Source organism: Rhinoraja longicauda, chromosome 2 (assembly GCF_053455715.1).
Source record: "Rhinoraja longicauda isolate Sanriku21f chromosome 2, sRhiLon1.1, whole genome shotgun sequence".
In the NCBI taxonomy this organism is placed as follows: Eukaryota; Metazoa; Chordata; class Chondrichthyes; order Rajiformes; family Arhynchobatidae; genus Rhinoraja; species Rhinoraja longicauda.
In genome coordinates, this window is record NC_135954.1 from 8134251 (window position 1) to 8156338 (window position 22088).

The 22088-nt window shown below is 46.8% G+C and overlaps 1 protein-coding gene across 2 annotated transcripts in view; it reads left to right on the top strand.

Moving 5' to 3' along the window:
* The window catches only part of cap2 (cyclase associated actin cytoskeleton regulatory protein 2), a 142547-nt gene that overhangs the window by 49896 nt on the left and 70563 nt on the right, over positions 1-22088 (top strand). For both annotated transcript variants that reach the window (XM_078414714.1, XM_078414724.1), the window contains one exon: positions 7803-7880. In XM_078414714.1, the coding sequence (XP_078270840.1) occupies positions 7803-7880 (78 nt within the window). The remainder of the gene's footprint in view (positions 1-7802; positions 7881-22088) is intronic.

Consider the following 22088-nt stretch of genomic DNA (forward strand, 5'->3'; position numbering starts at 1 on the left):
GTAAAGATTGGAAGAGTGTGCCAGGAAGAGACAGAATGTCCTGAAGAGTGGAGGACGGGACAATTGGCAAGGAATAAGAATTAAAGTCTCTTTATCTGAATTCACACAGCATTTGTAACATGATAGGTGAATTTCTCTGACAGCCATTGGAAACTTGTTTGCAAGGTGACCTACTGAATATTTTGGGTTACTTGACATTTTGCAAGGCTAAGCAGAAGGAAAACAGAGGTGGGATAGCTCTGTTAATAAATCATGAGATCTGTGTCATGATGAGAAATGACTTTGTTTGAAAGATTCAGGGCACGGGACCAATTTAGAGTCATACAGTGTGGAAACAGGCCCTTTGGCCCAACTTGCCCACACTTCCCAATGATTATAATCGAGCCATCTAGAGTGCATAGATTCATACAATACAATACAATATATCTTTATTGTCATTGTACAGGAGTCTTTGTGGATGCTGGTGGCTTTTCTGAGGCATCGTGTGTTGGAGATGCCCTCCAAGGCTGGTAGCTGTGTTCCGATGGTCCTCTGAGCTCTATGGACTACCCGCTGAAGAGCTTTCCTCTCTGCCTCCGTGCAGCTGAGGTACCACACAGGGATGTCATGATAAGGGGATAAAATTTAGTGCAAGGTAAAGCCAGCAAAGTCCGATCAAGTAGTGTAGGAAAAAATACTGTAGATGCTGGTTTAAATCGAAGGTAGACACAAAATGGTGGAATAACTCAGCGGGTCAGGCAGCATGTCAGGAGAGACGTTTCGGGTCGAGACCCTTCTTCAGACCGATGTCAGGGGAGGGGGTAGGACAAAGATAGGATGTAGTCAGAGACAGGAAGACTAGTGGGAGAACTGGGAAGGGGGGAGGCGATAGAGAGGGAAAGCAGGGACTACCTGAAGTGGGAGAAGTCAATGTTCATACCACTGGGGTGTAAAGCCAGCAAAGTCCGATCAAGGATAGTCCGAGGGTCACCAATGAGATAGATAGTAGCTCAGCACTGCTGTCCGGTTGTGGTAGGATGGTTCAGTTACCTGATACAACTGGGAAGAAATTGTCCCTGAATCTGGAGGTGTGCGTTTTCACACTTCTATACCTTTTGCCCGATGGGCGAAGGAGGAGCGACCCGTCCTTGAATATGCTGCTGGCCTTGCCGAGGCAGCCTGAGGTATAAATGGAGTCAATGGAAGGGAGGTTGGTTTGTGTGATGGTCTGGACTGCGTCCACAATTCTCTGCAATTTCTTGGATGGAGCTGTTCCCAAACCAAGCTGTGGTGCATCCTGATAAAATGCTTTCTATGGTGCACCTGTAGAAGTTAGTGAGAGTTGTAGGGGACATGCCAAACTTACTAAGCCTTCTAAGGAAGTAGAGCTGCTGAATATCTGAAGCAAAGGGAATGCTGGAAATACCCAGTAGGTCAGGCTATGTTATTCTTCATCAGATCATGAGGAGAATGGGGTTGAGAGGGAAAGATAAATGGTGGAGTAGACTTGAGGGGCCAAATAGCCTAATTCTGCTCCTCTATCTTATGAACTTATCAGGGCCAAGATAGAAAAGCAGCCCTTTCTATTTCAATCGGGTGAGTCTTTTACCCAGAGTGTCCCTTGTAGTGGGATGCAATGTCTCTTTAAAAAGTGAATAACTACTTAACAGCAAAAATTATAACCGGATTGTGTAAGAGGTCAGGATTAGGTACAAAATGAATGTCTCGTTCAGAGAGCTGAGGCAGTAACGATAGGAATTCTTTGCTGTAAAGTTCTAACAGTGAACCAGCTGCAGCTTACCAATGGAGAATGGAACCAAAAGTAAGTGATCAATCTGTCCATGCATTCGACCATACATTTATGCCAGCAATTTGGCTAAGGAGATTGTATAGCCTTGACTATTAATGGCAAGCCAACTCCTCATTCTCCAAATTCCTTCCGATACATCAGTGTCCCTTTGAACAGTGCACAGAACGGCACACCGTCTTCTAAATATGGACTGAGCCATGAGTTAGCCGTTAAAATAACATGCTTTGCCTCATCAGCAAATGCCCCTGCATGTCTAAGTGCTTGATCAGTTGAGCTGACAAGATTCAGTAGCTTTTTGTTTTTTTTGGTCTGGCTGTTTGATAACAGTTCACACTGCTCAGCTGGCATCCATTTGTCGTTGAGTGGAGTCTGCATCACAGCATGCAAATGCAACGCTGCCGTTTATTTCGAGAGGGCTAGAATACAAAAGCCTTCAGTCTTTTTATCTTCAACAATGAGGGGAAGCTTTTGCTGCCACGGAGGTCTGATGCAAAGATCACTTTCCCAGGTTGCTTTACAAACACTTGCTGCAGTAAGTGATTTCTGAGGCTTTGTAAGGCGCTAGTCAGACCACGTTTGGAGAACTGTGAGCAGTTTTGGGTCCCCATATCTGAGGAAGGATGCATGCTGGCGTTGGAGAGGGTCCAGAGGAGGTTTACGACAATGATCCCAGGGATGATTGGGTTAACGTATGATGAGCGTTTGACGGCGCTGGAGTTTAGAAGGATTAGAGGGGACCGCATTGACTGGGTTTGAGGAAGGATATTCTTGCTATTGAGGGCGTGCAGCGTAGGTTTACTAGGTTAATTCCCAGAATGGCGGGACTGTCATATGTTGAAAGACTGGAGCAACTAGGCTTGTTTACACTGGAATTTAGAAGGATGAGAGGAGATCTTATCGAAACGTATAAGATTATTAAGGGGTTGGACACGTTAGAGGCAGGAAACATGTTCCCAATGTTGGGGGAGTCCAGAACAAGGGGCCACAGTTTAAGAATAAGGGGTAGGCCATTTAGAATGGAGATGAGGAAAAACTTTTTCAGTCAGAGAGTTGTGAATCTGTGGAATTCTCTGCCTCAGAAGGCAGTGGAGGCCAATTCTCTGAATGCATTCAAGAAATAGAGCTCTTAAAGATAGCGTAGTCAGGGGGTATGGGGAAAAGGCAGGAACGGGGTACTGATTGAGAATGATCAGCCATGATCACATTGAATGGCGGTGCTGGCTCGAAGGGCCGAATGGCCTCTTCCTGCACCTATTGTCTATTGACTCTAACCGAATAGTGAAAGGCCTTGACAGGGTGGATGTGGAGTGGATGTCTCCACTGGTGGGAGAGTCTAGGACTAGAGGCCATAACCTCAGAATAAAAGGATGTTCCTTTAGAAAGGCGATGAGGAGGAATTTCTTTAGTCAGAGAGCAGTGAATCTGTGGAATTCATTGGAGGCCAAGTCATTGGATATTTTTACGGCTGAGATTGACAGATTCTTGATTAGTACGGGTGTCAGGGGTTATGGGAAGAAGACAGGAGAATGGGGTTGAGAGGGAAAGGTAGATCAGCCATGGTTGAATGGTTAAGTTTATGTTATAAGTTCTAGTAGCAGAATTAGACCATTTGGCCCATCGTCTACTCCACCATTCAATCGTGGCTGGTCTATCTTTATCTCTCTACCCCATTCTCCTGCCTTCGTCCCATAACCCTTGACACCCCTGCCTTGATGGGCCCAAGTCTGCTCCTAGAACTTATGAACGTTATTTTACCTAATTTGTGCCAGACCTGTCCGTTCTCATGGTCTTCCCTGCTCTCATCACTTTGCCATATACTTGCACCAATTCTGTAATAACGCAGTAGCAACTTTCCTTTGTGCTTTATTTTTAGTTTTAGTTTTTAGAGAAACAGCGTGGAAGTCTGCACTGACCACCCATACACTTGATTTATCCGACACACTGGGGACAATTTAAATAAGCCAGTTAGCCTACAAACCTACATGTCTTTTCGGAGTATGGGAGGAAACCGGAGCTCCCGGAGAAAACCAACGCAGGTCACGGGGAGAATGCACAAACTCCGTACAGACAGCACCCGTAGTCAGGATTGAACCCGGGACTCCTGTGCTGTGAGGTATCAACTCTGTGTCACTGTGCCGCACTGTGTTAAAAGATTCCGACTGGCTGAACCTACAGTCTTTTGCCTGCAGACTTTATGCTCTTGAAGAAAGAAAAAAAAATCGGTCCTATCTGAGGGGGGGGGGGGGGCTTGCCGAGGCAGCGTGAGTTGTAGATGTAGTCAGTGGAAGGGAGGCTGGTTTATAGACAATAGGTGCAGAAGGAGGCCATTTGGCCCTTTGAGCCAGCACCGCCATTCAATGTGATCATGGCTGATCATTCACAATCAGTACCCCGTTCCTGCCCTCTCCCCATACCCCCTGACTCCGCTATCCTTAAGAGCTCTATCTAGTTCTCTCTTGAATGCATTCAGAGAATTGGCCTCCACTGCCTTCTGAGGCAGAGAATTCCACAGATTCACAACTCTCTGACTGAAAAAGTTTTTCCTCATCTCAGTTCTAATCTCACATCTCAGTTTGTGTGGTGGGCTGGGCTACGATCACAACTCTGCAATTTGTTGCGGTCTTAGATGCTGTGCGGTGAGAACAAGATGAAATGGTTTATATTAAATGGCCTGATTTACCTCCTCCTCCAAGTCATAGGGAAATATTTTTAAAATAATAAATTCTTTATAATATTTTGTTTCCTACTCTAAATTTGCCACAGCTATCTGCGTTGAATTTGCGTGTTCTCCTTCTGACCACGTGCGTGCTCTGGTTTCCCAAAGACGTGCAGGTTTGTAGTTCAGTTTAGTTTATTGTCACGTGTACCGAGGTACAGTGAAAAGCTTTTGTTGCGTGCCAACCAGCCAGCGGAAAGACATCACATGATTACAGTTGAGCTATTCATAGTGTACAGATACACGAAAAGGGAATAACGTTAGTGCAAGGTAAAGCCAGTAAAGTCCGATCAAAGATAGTCCGATGGTAGTTCAGGACTGCTCTCTGGTTGTTGGTAGGATGGTCCAGTTGCCTGATAACAGCTGGGAAGAAACTGTCCCTGAATCTAGAGGTGTGCGTTTTCACACTTCTATAGCTTTTGCTTGATGGGAGAGACAATAGACAATAGGTGCAGGAGGAGGCCATTTGGCCCTTCGAGCCAGCACCACCATTCAATGTGATCATGGCTGATCATTCTCAATCAATACCCCGTTCCTGCCTTCTCCCCATACCCCCTGACTCCGCTATCCTTAAGAGCTCTATCTAGCTCTCTCTTGAATGCATTCAGAGAATTGGCCTCCACTGCCTTCTGAGGCAGAGAATTCCACAGATTCACAACTCTCTGACTGAAAAAGTTTTTTCTCATCTCAGTTCTAAATGGCCTACCCCTTATTCTTAAACTGTGGCCCCTGGTTCTGGAGAGGGGAGAAGAGGGAGTGGCCAGGGTGCGACTAGCCCTTGATGATGCTGCTGGCCTTGCCGAGGCAGCGAGAGGTGTAGATGGAGTCAATGGAAGGGAGGTTGGTTAGCGTGATGGTCTTGGCTGCGTCCACAATTTGTGTAGGTTAATTGGTTGCTGTGATTTGTCCCATGTGCAGGGAGTGGATGTGAAAGTGGGACAATATAGAACGAATGTGAACGAGCAATTGGTGGTCGGCGGGGACTCGGTGGGCCAAAGGGCCTGTTTCCATGCTGTATCTTTCATTCAATCAATCAATTCAATCAACGTTATTTGTTTAGACCAGGGGCCACAGTTTAAGAATAAGGGGTAGGCCATTTAGAACGGAGACTTTTTCACCCAGAGAGTTGTGAATCTGTGGAATTCTCTGCCTCAGAAGGCAGTGGAGGCTGATTCTCTGGATGCCTTCAAGAGAGAGTTAGATAGAGCTCTTAAAAATGGCGGAGTCAAGCGATATGGGGAGAAGGCAGGAACGGGGTACTGATTGTGGATGATCAGCCGTGATCACAGTGAATAGTTGGCTCGAAGGGCCATATGTCCTACTCCTGCACCTATTGTCTATTGTTTATTTAGACAGACTTTCGTAACTTTGTCGGTGCCAAAACGTGGTGCCTCTTGTGTACTGCCTAGGTGAGGTCTGCTACGTGATTTTACCAGGTTGAGTGCAAAACAAAGAATTTCACTGTACCTCAGTACATGTGTCAATAAAGTGTCATTGAATCATTTGCAGGAAAAATATTGAGTTGCCTTTTCACTGATTCCCAAATGTGTACTGAGTGTTATTGTGCAGTATTGTTTCTGAAAAGTCAACGCTGGTATGATCAGGGTGACGTTTCCTCTAATGCACTGACAAAATGCAAATGGCTTTAGCGTTGAATGTAAATTTTTAGTTCAATTTAGTTTAAAGATACAACGTGGAAACGGGCCCTTCGGCCCACCAAGTCCACGTCGACCAACGATCACCTCCCTACGCCAACACGTGGGGACAATTTACAATTCTTACCGAAGCCATTTAACCTACAAACCTGTACATCTTTGGAATGTGAGAGGAAAGCCACAGGAGCTCCTGGAGAAAACCCACGGGGTCACAGGGAGAAAGTACAAACTCCGTACAGACAAGCACCCGTGGTCAGGATCGAACCCGGGTCCCCGCCAGGGGAGGTGTAAGGCAGCAACTCTACCGCTGCGCCACTGTGCCGCCCAAATAAAAATTGCCTTTTTCTTTTGGGATATAGGTGCTGAAAGGTGTAAGTATGAAGGATGAGGTTTCACATTCCCAGCTGTCTGTGTAGCCTTTTCTAATCTCCCTGCACTATGTGGTATTTGGTGTAACTTTGTTCATCTGGGGTTCGTCAGGAATAATATGCCAGAGACAGATGCACAGTGGCATTAAGTTTGTTGAAATGAACTGGTGGGACAACTGCATTGGTTAATGTTCATAGGGGAAGAAATTGATCCGTGATTTTTTTTTAACCACAGATTTTCTGGCAATTGGTGATAGTCATAGAGTGTGGAAACAGGTCCTTCGGCCCAACTTGCCCACACTGACGAAAGCATGTCCCATCTACACTAGTTCCGCCAAACGCAGGCACTAGTGTGGTGCAGTATTCTGAGCAATTTTGGGCCCCCTTATCTGAGGGAGGATGTGCTGGCATTGGAGGGGGTCCAGAAGAGGTTTACGAGGATGATCCCAGGAATGAGTGGGTTAACATACGATGAATGTTTGATGGCACTGGGCCTGTACTCGCTAGAGTTTAGAAGGATGAGGGGGGGCCCCATTGAAATTTATCGAATAGTGAAAGGCCTGGATAGAGGGGATGTGGAGACAATGTTTAGGACCAGAATGGGAGAGTCTACGAGCAGAAGCCACAGCCTCAGTATTAAAGGACGTTCCTTTCGGAAGGAGATGAGGAGAAATTTCTTTAGTCGGTGGGTGGTGAATCTGTGGAATTCATTGCCACAGAAGGTTGTGGGGGCCAAATCGATGGATATTTTTAAGGCGGAGATGGATAGATTCTTGATTAGTATGGATGTCAGGGGTTATGGGGAGAAGGCAGGAGAATGGGGTTACCTTGCGCTGCCTCGGCAAGGCCAGCAGCATAATCAAGGACAAGTCGCACCCTGGCCACTCCCTCTTCTCCCCTCTCCCGTCGGGCATCAGATATAAAAAGTTTTAAAACGCGCATCTCCAAATTCATGGACAGTTTCTTCCCTGCTGTTATCAGGCAACTGAATCATCCTACCACAACCAGAGAGCAGTGCTGAACTACTATCTGCCGCATTGGTGACCCTCAGACTATCTTAGGTCGGACTTTGCTGGCTTTACCTTGCACTAAACGTGATTCCCTTATCATGTATCTGAGCACTGTGAATGGCTTGATTGTAGTCATGTATTATCTGGTTAGCACACAACAAAAGCTTTTCACTGTACCTCGGTACATGTGACAATAGACTCAACTGTTTACCTGTTTCATTTTGTCCTTTGCCTGATGGGTACTTTTTTCTGTTCCTCCAACAGGCAGAGATATTTAAGGCAGCATTTGATGCCCAGAGAAACTTCCTGATGATGGCCTGTAAGCACCAGCAGCCCCTAGAGGTAGGTAACTGCATGTGTTCTATGAAGTTCCACAACCACTCACTCCTGTGAAGGTCAATTTAACTCTGCCTTGAAACTGATACACTCTGGCCGTCAAATGTCATTGACATAACGGGCTGTTGAAAAGCTCAACAACAGAATGGATAATGACAGCAGTAATAGCACCTCGTGTTCCGCTCGGGTAGTTTACAACATGGTGTGGCACTCTATAAGTCACATGTAGAAACGTAGAAAATAGGTGCAGGAGTAGGCCATTCGGCTCTTCGAGCCAGCACTGCCATTCAATATGATCATGGCTGATCATCCAAAATCAGTACCCCGTTCCTGCTTTTTCCCCATATCCCTTGATTCCGTTAGCCCTAAGAGCTAAGTCTCTCTCTTGAAAACATGCAGTGAATTGGCCTCCACTGCCTTCTGTGGCAGAGGAGGCCAATTCCAATGTACAGAGGTACAGTTAAGTTCATTTTTGTATGCAGCTCAGTACAAGTATCACTAGACATAAGCACTCAGATACATCTTAGATAAGCATCTCAGACACAGTGCAAGCATACAGCAGTAGTACACTGAGACAGTATACAGAGTCGCCAGTTTGGCGCCATTTTCAAGTCCCAGTTGTTGTAAGTGCAGGGATCTTAGCCTGACCATGAAGGCCCGTTGTCATGGCGACGTTGCAAGGTTGACTAGGCCAAACGTAGCCGTGGTGTCCACCTCCGCTATAGGCCGCGTGCGGTCTGACCATTGACGATAGTCACAATGATTGCTGTGTGTTTAATTTTGTGCTTTTTAGTGGGTACAGCAACATGTAAACTACTTGTTAGTTTTGTAATCAGTCTGAAGCAGGGTCCTGAGCCGAAACGTCACCTATCCATAAATGCCCTGTAATATATAGGAAGTGCAGCCACTAGGTAGACACCTTCAGTCTGAAGAAGGGTCTCGATCCGAAACGTCACCCATTCTTTCTCTCCAGAGATGCTATTGAGGCAGTGCAGCATAGGTTCATGAGGTTAATCCCTGGGATGGAGGGACTGTCATATGAGGAAAGATTGGAAAGGCTTGGCTTATATTCACATGCAGTTTAGAAGGATGAGAGGGGATCTTGTAGAGACGTATAAAATCATAAAAGGACTGGACAAGCTAGATGCAGGAAAAATGTTTCTAATGTTGGGGGAGTCCAGAACCAGGGGACACAGTCTTAGAATAAAGGGGAGGCCATTTAAAATTGAGGTGAGAAGAAACGTTTTCACCCAGAGAGTTGTTAATTTTGTGGAATTCTCTGCCACAGTGGAGTCCAATTCACTGGATGGATTTAAGAGAGTTAGATAGAGCTCTGGGGGCTAGTGAAATCAAAGGATATGGGGAGAAGGCAGGCACAGGTTACTGATTGTGGATGATCAGCCATGATCACACTGAATGGCAGTGCTGGCTCGAAGGGCCAAACGGCCTCCTCCTGCACCTATTTTCTATGTTTCTATGCCACCTGTCCCGCTGAATTACTCCAGCATTTTGTGTCTACCTTCGATTTAAACCAGCATCTGCAGTTCTTTCCTACACAAGTGCAGCAACTAGTTTGCCAACAGCAAGGTTACGCAAGTAGCGAGATAATGGCAAGTTAGTTTATTCTAGTGATGCTGGTTGAATAGATACTGCCGAGATCACCATGGAAACCACCCAGTCCCTTATCCCTTCCAACAGTTTCTCGAGAGTCAAGAGTCTTTAATTGTCATATGTACCGAAATGGAACAGTGAAATTCTTAATTGCAGCAGCATAACCGATCTGTAAACACAGTGACATAATAAAATAGGCAGAAGGCATTTTTAAAAAGAGCAATGTTAGTGCAAACCAAAAACAAAGGCCTAAAGTCCCTAGTTCAACCAAGCATGTTCGTAATTCTACTAGTGCGAAAATGCCCCAAAATCTTAGTGCAACCAAGGCAGTCCACTGTCCACAATCTACTGTACCCGTTGTTCAAGATGTGTGGACTCTTGTACATCGGAGAGACCAAACGTAGACTGGGCAATCGTTTCGCTGAACGCCTTCACTCAGTCCGCTTGAACCTAACTGATCTCCCGGTGGCTAAACACTTTAATTCTCCTTCCCATTCCCACACAGACCTTTCTGTCGTAGGCCTCCTCCATTGTCAGAGTGAGACTAAATGCAAATTAGAGGAACACCGCCTCATATTTCGCTTGAGCAGCATAAAGGCCAGTGGTATGAATATTGATTTCTCTAACTTCAAGTAACCCCTGCATTCCCTCTCTCTCTATCCCTCCCCCACCCAAGTCACACCAGCTTCTCGATCTCACCTAGCAAACAGCTAACAATGGCCTGTTCCTTTCTCATTGTTACTTTTTTTGCATATCCTTCATTCATTTGTTCAATATTTCTCCACATCATCGTCTATATCTCTCGTTTCTCTTTACCATGACTTTCAGTCCGAAGAAGGGTCTCGGCCCAAAACGTCACCCATTCCTTCTCTCCAGTGATGCTGCCTGTCCCTCTGAGTTACTCCATCATTTTGTGTCAGTCCTTAGTTCATACTTTAGTTTGTTCTTTGTAGTGTTCATTAGCCTGATTGTTGTAGGGAAGAAGCTGCTTCTGAACCTGGACATTAGTTTTCAGGCTCCTGTACCTTCCCTCCGATGGAAGGGGTGAAACGAGAGGGTGGCCAGGATTTTGTGGGTCTCTGATGATGCTGGCTGCCTTTTTGAGGTAGTGACTCCTGTAGATCCCTTTCATGGGTCAGTACCGGGCAGTGTTCGCTGCTCTTTGTAATCCCTTTTGTTCTTCAGCCATCGTGTTACTAAACCACTCCCGGAATGGCGGGACTGTCGTATGTTGAAAGACTGGAGCGACTAGTATACACTGGAATTTAGAAGGATGAGAGGGGATTTTATCGAAACATATAAGATTATTAAGGGGTTTGGACACGTTAGAGGCAGGAAACATGTTCCCAATGTTGGGGGAGTCCAGAACCAGGGGCCACAGTTTAATAATAAGGGGTAGGCCATTTAGAACGATGAGGAAAAACCTTTTCAGTCAAAGAGTTGTAAATCTGGGGAATTCTCTGCCTCAGAAGGCATGGAGGCCAATTCTCTGAATGCATTCTAGAGAGAGCTAGATAGAGCTCTTAAGGATAGCGGAGTCAGGGGGTATGGGGAGAAGGCAGGAACGGGGTACTGATTGAGAATGATCAGCCATGATCACATTGAATGGCGCTGCTGGCTCGAAGGGCCGAATGGCCTACTCTTGCACCTATTGTCTATTGTCTACCGTACAGCTCCAACAGTCTTTCTGCTGACTGGTCAGCACGTGTGACAATATCCATGTAATTTACGCATATCAGCATGTGTGAGAATGAGTGCAGCTCATATGCATGAATTTCATGGATATTGTCACAGCATGCAACAAAAGCCTTTCACTGTACCTCGGTACATGCGACTCTAAACTGAAACTAACCCCCCCCCCCCCCCCCCCCCCCTCAAAGAATTTAATTCTTGAGATAAGTCCTGTGATAGAATATTACAAGCACAGTTGTGTAAAAAAGTTGCTTTGAGTCTCCAAATTTGGTCTCCAAATTTGAGGACGGATATTCTTGCTATGGCGTGCAGCGTAGGTTTTACTAGGTTAATTCACGGAATGGCGGGGACTGTCATATGTTGAAAGACTGGAGCGACTAGGCTTGTATACACTGGAATTTAGAAGGATGAGAGGGGATCTTATCGAAACGTATAAGATTATTAAGGGGTTGGACACGTTAGAGGCAGGAAACATGTTCCCAATGTTGGGGGAGTCCAGAACCAGGGGCCACAGTTTAAGAATAAAGGGTAGGCCATTTAGAACGGAGATGAGGAAAAACTTTTTCAGTCAGAGAGTTGTGAATCTGTGGAATTCTCTGCCTCAGAAGGCAGTGGAGGCCAATTCTCTGAATGCATCCAAGAGAGAGCTAGATAGAGCTCTTAAGGATAGCGGAGTCAGGGGTATGGGAGAAGGCAGGAACGGGTACTGATTGAGAATGATCAGCCATGATCACATTGAATGGTGGTGCTGGGCTTGAAGCGCTGAATGGCCTCCTCCTGCACCTATTGTCTATTGAGTTACACTTACAGTTTAGTTCGTTGTCACGTGTACCGAGGTACAGTGAAAAGCCTTTGTTGCGTGCTAACCAGTCAGCGGAAAGACAATACATGATTACAATCGAGCCATTTTACAGTGTATAGATACATGATAAAGGAATAACGTTTAGTGCAAGGTGAAGCCAACAAAGTCCGATCAAGGGTAGTCCGAGGGTACCACCAATGAGGTAGATAGTAGTTCAGCACTGCTCTCTGGTTGTGGGTAGGATGGTTCAGTTAGTGCCGCTGACTGACAGGAAAGAGACTGCAAAGCTGCAGACAGCTGTCTTGCTGTGCACTGTCAAATGTGTTTCAGCGGCTGCAGCTAATCTTTCACCCGTGGGCAGGCAGACCCTTTGTATAACGTCTCAACTGAAGGACAGCAACGCCTCCCTGACTACTGCACTAAATGCCAGCCGGGATTATGCACTGAAGTATGTGGAGCATGCCCTGACCCCACAGCCTTCTGCTTCAGAGGCCTGGGTGCCACCACTAAGCAACAAATGACACATGAATTACATTAAGTACTGAAAATGCTTGGTGTTTTATCCCACACGTGTTTGTGAAATTAGTGAACGCTCCTCCAAGCTGCAATGTGACTGCTAGCTTCCACCTCCCGAAATCTATGCCTTGACCCCCCGCGCTGGTTCCCGCACCTGCTAAAACATGTGATGAACTCCACAAATGACTTGAAGATCGGATGGTGTTTAGGTCTGTGTTAGGCAGCTGAGTTTAGATGCAGGGCGATGCCATTTCAATGCATTTGGTGAAGTTTCCCCTGTGTAATAGAAAATTGAACAGGGATTGACAGAGAGGTGCTGGAGTAACTCAGCCAGTCAGGCAGCATCTCTGGAGACAAAGAATAGGTGACATTTCGGGTCAGAGGAAGCCCTTCCTTAGACTGGGGCTCAATCCCCACGCCTTTTCTCCAGAAATGCTGCCTGACCCGTTGAGTTACTCCAGCCCTTTGTATTTATCTTCAGCTTAAACCAGCATCTGCAGTTCTTTCCTACACTTAGAACAGGGATGTTTTGCTTGGGCAGCTTACGCCCAGCGGCATGAATGTTGACTTAGAAACATAGAAAATAGGTGCAGGGGGAGGCCATTCGGCCCTTCGAGTCAGCACCGCCATTCATTGTGATCATGGCTGATCATCCACAATCAGTAACCTGTGCCCAACTTCCCCCCATATCCCTTGATTCCACTAGCCCCCAGAGCTCTATCTAACTCCCTCTTAAATTCATCCAGTGATTTGGCCTCCACTGCCCTCTGGCAGAGAATTCCACAGACAATTCTCTCACTTCAAGTTGCTTTCCCCTCTTTCTCTCTCTTTCTCTCTCTTTCTCTCCTCTTTCTCTCTCTTTCTCTCTCTCTTTCTCTCTCTCTCTCTCTCTCTCTCTCTCTCTCTCTCTCTCTCTCTCTCTCTCTCTCTCTCTCTCTCTCTCTCTCTCTCTCTCTCTCTCTCTCTTCTCTCTCTCTCATCTCTCTCTCTCTCTCTCTCTCTCTCTCTCTCTCTCTCTCTCTCTCTCTCTCTCTCTCTCCTCTCTCTCTCTCTCTCTCTCTCTCTCTCTCTCTCTGTGTTTTCTTGCTAATTTCACTGTTTGTATCCCTTCGTTATCACCTCTTCCTTAGCCAACAATGGACCATTGTGGGTTCCACACTTGCTTAGTCATCGGGGCAGGCTCTGCTTTGTTCTGCACCTTCCCATATCTCTAGTTATAGAGAGAAGGGCAGGCACGGGTTACTGATTGTGGATCACCTTTAGAAGATCACCCCTCATCCTCCTGCGCTCCAAGGAATAGAATCCCAGCCTAAACCTCTGCCTCTAGCTCGGACCCTCTAGTCCTGACAACATCCTCATAAACATCCTCTCTTGAAAGAAAGACTGTGTGCTTTCTTAAGAACATACTCTGTCAGATCCACTGCGGGAGGCTATTGAAGATGACAAATGATTGCTTCTGATGACACTTGTATAATGATATTCCATGTAACATGCAGACTGTAGTATTTTTAGCTTGCAGTGACGAAAATAAACTTACAGCTATTAAAAATACCTTTATTTTTTTAACGGCCTGTCAGGGGAGAAAAAAATGATTGCGAGTCTGACATTCTACTGTCTTTAACTCCCTTTCTCCATTGACACAATCATTTTCAGGACACGATTTTCTACAACATGAGGTTCGTAGCTACACATCTACAGATCCCCCAACCCTTCCGAATTTGGCGGAAAGTTTCCGCTTTCTTATTTCATTTCCGCCATTCCGAATTCACCTCACATTTTTCCGCTAAACACATACCTCGCCGCTCGCCTCGCCCCGCCGCTCACCTCACACCGCTGGGCCCGACTCGCCTCTGCGCTGGCCCTGACTCGCCTCGCCGCTGGCCCCGACTCGCCTCGCCGCTGGCCCCGACTCGCCTCGCCGCTGGCCCCGACTCGCCTCGCACCACTGGCCCAGACTCGCCTCGCCGCTGGCCCCGACTCGCCTCACACCACTGGCCCAGACTCGCCTCGCCGCTGGCCCCGACTCGCCTCGCCTCGCCGCTGGCCCCGACTCGTCTCACCGCTGGCCCCGACTCGCCTCACACCACTGGCCCAGACTCGCCTCGCCGCTGGCCCCGACTCGCCTCACCGCTGGCCCCGACTCGCCTCGCCTCGCCGCTGGCCCCGACTCGCCTCACACCACTGGCCCAGACTCGCCTCACCGCTGGCCCTGACTCGCCTCACCGCTGGCCCTGACTCGCCTCACACCACTGGCCCAGACTCGCCTCGCCGCTGGCCCAGACGCGCCTCGCCTCGCCGCTGGCCCCGACTCGCCTCACACCACTGGCCCAGACTCGCCTCGCCGCTGGCCCTGACTCGCCTCACCGCTGGCCCCGACTCGCCTCGCCGCTGGCCCCGACTCGTCTCGCCGCTGGCCCCGACTCGTCTCGCCGCTGGCCCGGACTCGCCTCGCCGCTGGCCCCGACTCGCCTCGCCGCTGGCCCGGGGTTGCCTCGCCGCTGGGCTCACAGAGTGAAGAATATAGTTCTTAGTATTGCAGCGCACAAGTTCCAAAGACAAAGTCCAATGTCTGCAATGGGGTAGAGGTGAATCGGACAGTACCCTAGCTTATGAAATGACCGTTCAGGAGCCTGATAACAGAGGGGAAGAAGCTGTTTTTCTTAAGAAGGGTCCTGACCCAAAACGTCACTCATCCTTTTTCTCCAGAGATGCTGCCTGACCTGCTGAGTTACTCCAGCACTTGGTGTCTATCTTCAGGAAGAAGCTCTTCCTGAGTCTGGTGGTGCTCACTTTCAAGCCTCTGTACCTCTTGGCCAACAGGAGCAGGGAGAAGAAGGAATGACCGGTGTGGGACATGTATTTGATAATGTTGGCTGCTTTTCTGAGGCAGCGTGAAATGTAGAAGTAATTTCAGATGCCTGTTTTGCGTCCCACTGTGAAAATGGGATAACAGGTTTAGTTTAGAGATACAAGAGAAACAGGCTCTTGGTCCCACCGAGTCCGCGCAGACCAGCAATCCCCGCACATTAACACTGTACTACACACACTAGGAACAATTTTACACTTATACCAAGCCCATTTACCAAGCCAATTAACCTACAAACCTGTACGTCTTTGGAGTGTGGGAGGAAACCGAAGATTTTGGAGGAAACCCATGCGGTTGTGGGGAGATCGTAGCACAAACTCCGTACAGACAGCACCCGTAGTCGAGATCGAACCCGGGTCTCCGGCGCTGCAGGTGCTGTAAGGCAGCAACTCTACCGCTGTGCCACCGTGCCGCCCGTAAAAGACATTAGTTGGATTGCCTGAACGATCCAAGAATTTCCTGTAGGAAAATAACTGCAGATGCTGGTACAAATCGAAGGTATCAATCACAAAATGCTGGAGTAACTCAGCAGGTCAGGCAGCATCTCAGGAGAAAAGGAATGGGTGACGTTTTGGATCGAGACCCTTCTTCAAAAGGGTCTCGACCCGAAACGTCACCCATTCCTTCTCTCCTGAGATGCTGCCTGACCTGCTGAGTTACTCCAGCATTTTGTGATACCAAGAATTTCCTGGGCATTTTTACAAGTACTAACTTTTTCTGGTTCCAGATTTCATTGAAACTAAATTCATGAGCTCAAAGTGCCGAGAGAGGGTTTTGAAAAGGATTGCTCCAGGCCGATGGATCAATTATCCAGTAACATAACCATTGAACTATTAAATCCTGCTTAAGGAGGACAAAAATGATTTGTGTGTTGTAATGCATACGAAGAGAGAAAAGGCTACGGAAGGGTCAGATGTTACATGAATGAATGCACGTTTCTCTCTGACTACTGCCTCGACTGCTTTGCTTATACAAAGTTATAATTCAATAGGTTTGTTGTTATTAACGCTGAAATGGCTTTGTCGACATTCAGAAAAAGCATTCTGGAGACTGATAGGATTTGAATATTTCCTGTTACATTGTCAAAGCAGTGGCTACTCTGTAATAATACCAATGGAGAAGAATGGTTGAGTGTGCCTTTTTAAATTTTTTGTTAAAAAAGAAAAGTTCATGGGGTCATAAGTGATGGGATGCAGAACTAAGCCATTTGGCCCATCGTGCCTACTCCGCCATTCAATCGTGGCTGATCTATCTCTCTCTCCCTCCTCACCCCATTCTCCTGCCTTCTCCCCATAACCTCGTACTAATCAAACATTGCTTTTAATTTCATTTGAGTTTGAACCCAAAGATGTACAGGTATGTTGTAGGCGATTTGGCTTGTTATAAGTGTAAGATTGTCCGTAGTGTATGGGGGATAGTGTTAGTGTGCGGGAATCGCTGGTCGGCGCGGACCCGGTGGGCCGAAGGGCCTGTTACCGTGCTGTATCTCTAAACTAAACTAAAACAAAACCCCCACAAAATGCAGAATCATCATGAGCGGAGCCTGAGATGGTGATGGAGATGTCGATGATTCAGAACGATGTCGAAACCACATCAATAGAGTTCATCAGTTCATAAGGTGATAAGAGCAGAATTAGGCCATTCGGCAGGCAATAGACAATAGGTGCAGGAGTAGGCCATTCAGCCCTTCGAGCCAGCACCACCATTCAATGTGATCATGGCTGATCATTCTCAATCAGTACCCCGTTCCTGCCTTCTCCCCATACCCCCTGACTCCGCTATCCTTAAGAGCTCTATCTTGAAAGCATTCAGAGAATTGGCCTCCACTGCCTTCTGAGGCAGAGAATTCCACAGATTTACAACTCTCTGAGTGAAAAAGTTTTTCCTCATCTCCGTTCTAAATGGCCTACCCCTTATTCTTAAACTGTGGCCCCTGGTTCTGGTGGCCTCTTGTTTCTCAATAGTAATGCCTGGCTCTAGATTCTCCCACCAAAGGGAACATCCTTTCACCATCCATCCATCCATCTTGTTAAGGCTCCTAAGGAATGAGGACACGAGGAACTGCAGGTGCTGGTTTACAAAAAAAAGACACAGGTTTTGTTCCTAGTTCATAAGTGACAGGAGCGGATTTGGGCCATCATGTTTACTCCACCATCCAATCATGGCTGATCTATCTTTCCCTCTCATAGAAACATAGAAAATAGGTGCAGGAGGAGCCATTTGGCCCTTCGAGCCAGCACCACCATTCATTGTGATCATAGCTGATCATCCACAATCAGTAACCCGTGCCTGCCTTCTCCCCATATCCCTTGATTCTGCTAGCCCCTGGAGCTCTCAATCCCATTCTCCTGCCTTCTCCCCATAGCCCCTGACACCCGTACTAAATTAACTGGAATTTAAAAGGATGAGAGAGGATCTTATAGAAACACATAAAATTCTGAAGTGATTGGACAGGCCTAGATGCAGGAAAAATGTTCCTGATGTTGGGGGAGTCCAGAACCAGGGGTCACACAGTTTAAGAATAAGGGGTAGGCCATTTAGGACTGAGATGAAGAAAAACGTTTTCACCCAGAGAGTTGTGAATCTATGGAATTCTCTGTCACAGAAGGCAGTGGAGGCCAATTCACTGGATGTTTTCAAGAGAGAGTTAGATATAGCTCTCAGGGCTAACAGAATCAATGGATATGGGGAGAAAGCAGGAACGGATGATCAGCCATGATTGGCGGCACGGTAGTGCAGCGGTAGAGTTGCTGCTTTACAGCGAATGCAGCGCCGGAGACTCAGGTTCGATCCTGACTACGGGTGCTGCACTGTAAGGAGTTTGTACGTTCTCCCCGTGACCTGCGTGGGTTTTCTCCGAGATCTTCGGTTTCCTCCCACACTCCAAAGACGTACAGGTATGTAGGTTAATTGGCTGGGTAAATGTAAAAATTGTCCCTAGTGGGTGAAGGATAGTGTTAGTGTACGGGGATCGCTGGGCGGCACGGACTTGGTGGGCCGAAAAGGCCTGTTTCCGGCTGTATATATATATGATATGATGATGATATGATCATATTGAATGACTGTGCTGGCTCGAAGGGCCGAATGGCCTACTCCTGCACCTATTGTCTATGTTTCTCTGTTAATCAAGAATCTATCAATCTTCACCTTAAAAATATCCACTGACTTGGCCTTCACAGCCATCTGTAGATCCATAGATTCATCGCCCTCTGACTAAAGAAATTCCTCCTCATCTCCTTTCCAAAGGTACGTCCTTTTATTCTGAGGCTATGACCTCGGGTCCTAGACTCCCCCACTCGTGGAAACATCCTCTCCACATCCACTCTGTCCAGGTCTTTCATTATTCGAGGGTGAACGAGTTGCCACCAGTTATAAACATTTAAAAGAATAAATTATTGAAGGCGTGGGAAGGTGAAAGTGCTGGGTTTGCTTTGTTTTTTTTTTGTGTGGTTGTACTATGTCTTAATCTTGGACCTTTTCCATGTTATTAATGATTGTCCAGCTTGAATGAGATCAGCCAAAGAACTTTTTTACTTTACTTAACTTTAAAGATATAGCGTGGAAACAGCCAACCGAGTTCGCGCCGACCAGCGATCATCCCGTACACTAACACCATCCTGCACACTGGGAACAATTTTACAACTCACCACAGCCAATTAATCTACAAACTAGTGCGTCATTGGAGTGTGGTTGGAAACCAGAGCACCCGGATAAAACCCACGTGGTCACAGGGAGAACATACAAACTCTGTACAGACAGCACCCGCAGTCAGGATCGAACCCGGGTCTCTGGCGCTGCTAGGTAGCCACCCGACCCCTGCCCCACCGAGTCGCCCACATTCTGCATGACCTGGGTCTGAAGAAGGGTCCCGACCCGAAACGTCACTTGTCCATTTCCTTCAGAGGTGCTGCCTGACTCACCAGGACATTGTGTCTATCTTTGGTATAAACCAGCATCTGCAGTTCCATTTTTATTAAGTTTGTGGATCAATGGCTTCTGTGAATTTCCCCCAGTGTGTCGGATGCTAAAGTGGAATAACACAGAACTAGTACACAGGTGATTGATGGTCAGTGTGGACTCGGTGGGCCGAAGGTCCTGTTTCCACATCCTCTCCACATCCACTCTATCCAAGCCTTGCACTATTCTGTAAGTTTCAACTAGGTCCTCCCTCATCTAAACTCCACCAAATAAAGGCTCAATGTCACAAACGCCGTCAAATGTAAGAGGCATTTGGATAGGCACATGGTTATGGAGGGAATGGATGGATATAGATTTTGAGCAGGTACAGTGCATTCAGAAAGTATTCAGACCCCTTCACTTTTTCCACATTTTGCTACGTTACAGCCTTAAAATGGATTAAATTCATTTTTTAAATCATCAATCTACACACAATACCCCATAATAAAAAAGCAAAAACAGGTGTTTAGAAATTTTTGTAAAGTAATTAAAAAGAAATAACTGAAATATCACATTTACATAAGTATTCAGCCCCTTTGCTATGACACTCAAAATTGTGCTTATGTTCATCCTGTTTCCATTGATTATCCTTGAGATGTTTCTACAACTTGATTAAAGTCCACCAGTGGTAAATTAAATTGACTGGACATGATTTGGAAAGGTACACACCTGTCTATAAAGGTTCCACAGTTGACAGTGCATGTCAGAGCAAAAACCAAGCCATGAAGACGAAGGAATTGTCTGTAGACCTCTGAGATAGGATTGTGTCGAGATACAGATCTGGGGAAGGGTATAATACAATTTCTGCAGCTTTGCAGGTCCTGAAGAGCACAGTGGCCTCCGTCATTCTTAAATGGAAGAACTTTGGAACCACCAGAACTCTTCATAGAGCTGGCCGCTCGGCCAAACTGAGCAATCGGGGGAGAAGGGTCTTGGTCAGGGAGGTGGCCATGAACCCGATGGTCACTCTGACTGAGCTCCAGAGTTCCTCTGTGAAGATGGGAGAACCTTCCAGAAGGACAACTATATGTGCAGCACTCCACCAATCAGGCCTTTATGGTAGAGTGGCCAATCCGAAGCCACTCCTCAGTAAAAGGCACATGACAGCTCGCTTGGAGTTTGCCAAAAGGCACCTAAAGGACTCCCAGACCATGAGAAACAAGATTCTCTGGTCTGATGAAACCAAGATTGAACTCTTTGGCCTGAATGCCAAGCAGCATCGCTCATCACCTGGCCAATACCATACCTACGGTGAAGCATGGTGGTGGCAGCATCATGCTGTGGGGACGTTTTTCAGCGGCAGGAACTGGGAGACTAGTCAGGATCGAGGGAAAGATGAACGGAGAAAAGTACAAAGAGATCCTTGATGAAAACCTGCTCCAGAGCATTCTGGACCTCAGACCGGGGCGGAGGTTCACCTTCCAACAGGACAATGACCCTAAGCACAGCCAAGACAACGCAGGAGTGGCTTGGTGTCTAGTCTGTGAATGCCCTTGAGTGGCCCAGGCAGAGCCCAGACTTGAACCCGATCGAACATCTCTGGAGGGACCTGAAAATAGCTGTGCATCGACGCTCCCCATCCAACCTGACAGAGCTTGAGAGGATCTGCAGAGAAAAATGGGAGAAATTACCCAAATACAGGTGTGCCAAGCTTGTAGTGTCATACCCAAGAAGACTTGAGGCTGTAATCGCTGCCAAAGGTGCCTCAACAAAGTATTGAGTAAAGTGTCTGAATACTTATGTAAATGTGATATTTCAGTTATTTCTTTTTAATTACTTTGCAAAAATTTCTAAACACCTGTTTTTGCTTTTTTTATTATGGGGTATTGCGTATGGATTGATGATTAAAAAAGAAGAATTTAATCCATTTTAAAATAAGCCTGTAACGTAGCAAAATGTGGAAAAAGTGAAGTTGTCTGAATACTTTCTGAATGCACTGTAGATGAGAGGTGGTCTTGGCATCATGTTTGGCACAAGACATTGTGGGCAGAAGGGCCTGTTCCCGTGCTGTACTGTTCTATGTTCTATACTTTATAATTCACAGTTATTTTTAGAGCTGTTGATGTTAGGTGCTTTCATTTTATGTCGCAATAAATTAATTAAAGAGTCCCAACAGCTGCCGCTCAGCTCATCAACAACGTTCGTCAAATGTTCCAGGCACTATTTGGATATGTTTCAAACTGGTGGCGTGTGGCATCTCGAGGGTATGGAAATGAAAGCCGCAGGTCAAACGGGCAAAGGTATAATAGATGTTACACATGTATAACAGATTGCTCTTGGAAAGATGTTGTCAATCTTGAAAGGGTTCAGAGAAGATTTACGAGGATGTTGCCAGGACCGGAGGGTGTGAGCTATGGGTTGAGTAGGCTGGGTCTCTATTCCTTGGAGTGCAGGAGGATGAGGGGTGATCTTATGGAGGTGTATAAAATCATGAGACGAATAGATCGGTTAGATGAACATAATCTCTTGCCCAGAGAGGGGGAATCGAGGACCAGAGGACATAGGTTCAAGGTGAAGGGGAAAAGATTTAATAGGAATCTAAGGGGTAACTTTTTCACACAAAGGGTGGTGTGTGTTTGGGAACAAGCTGCCAGAGGAGGTAGTTGAGGCAGGGACTATCCCAACGTTTAAACAGTTCGACAGGTACATGGATAGGACAGGTTTGGAGGGATATGGACCAAACGCAGGCAGGTGGGACTAGTGTAGCTGGGACATGTTAGCCGGTGTGGGCAAGTTGGGCTGAAGGGCCTGTTTCCACACTGTGTCACTC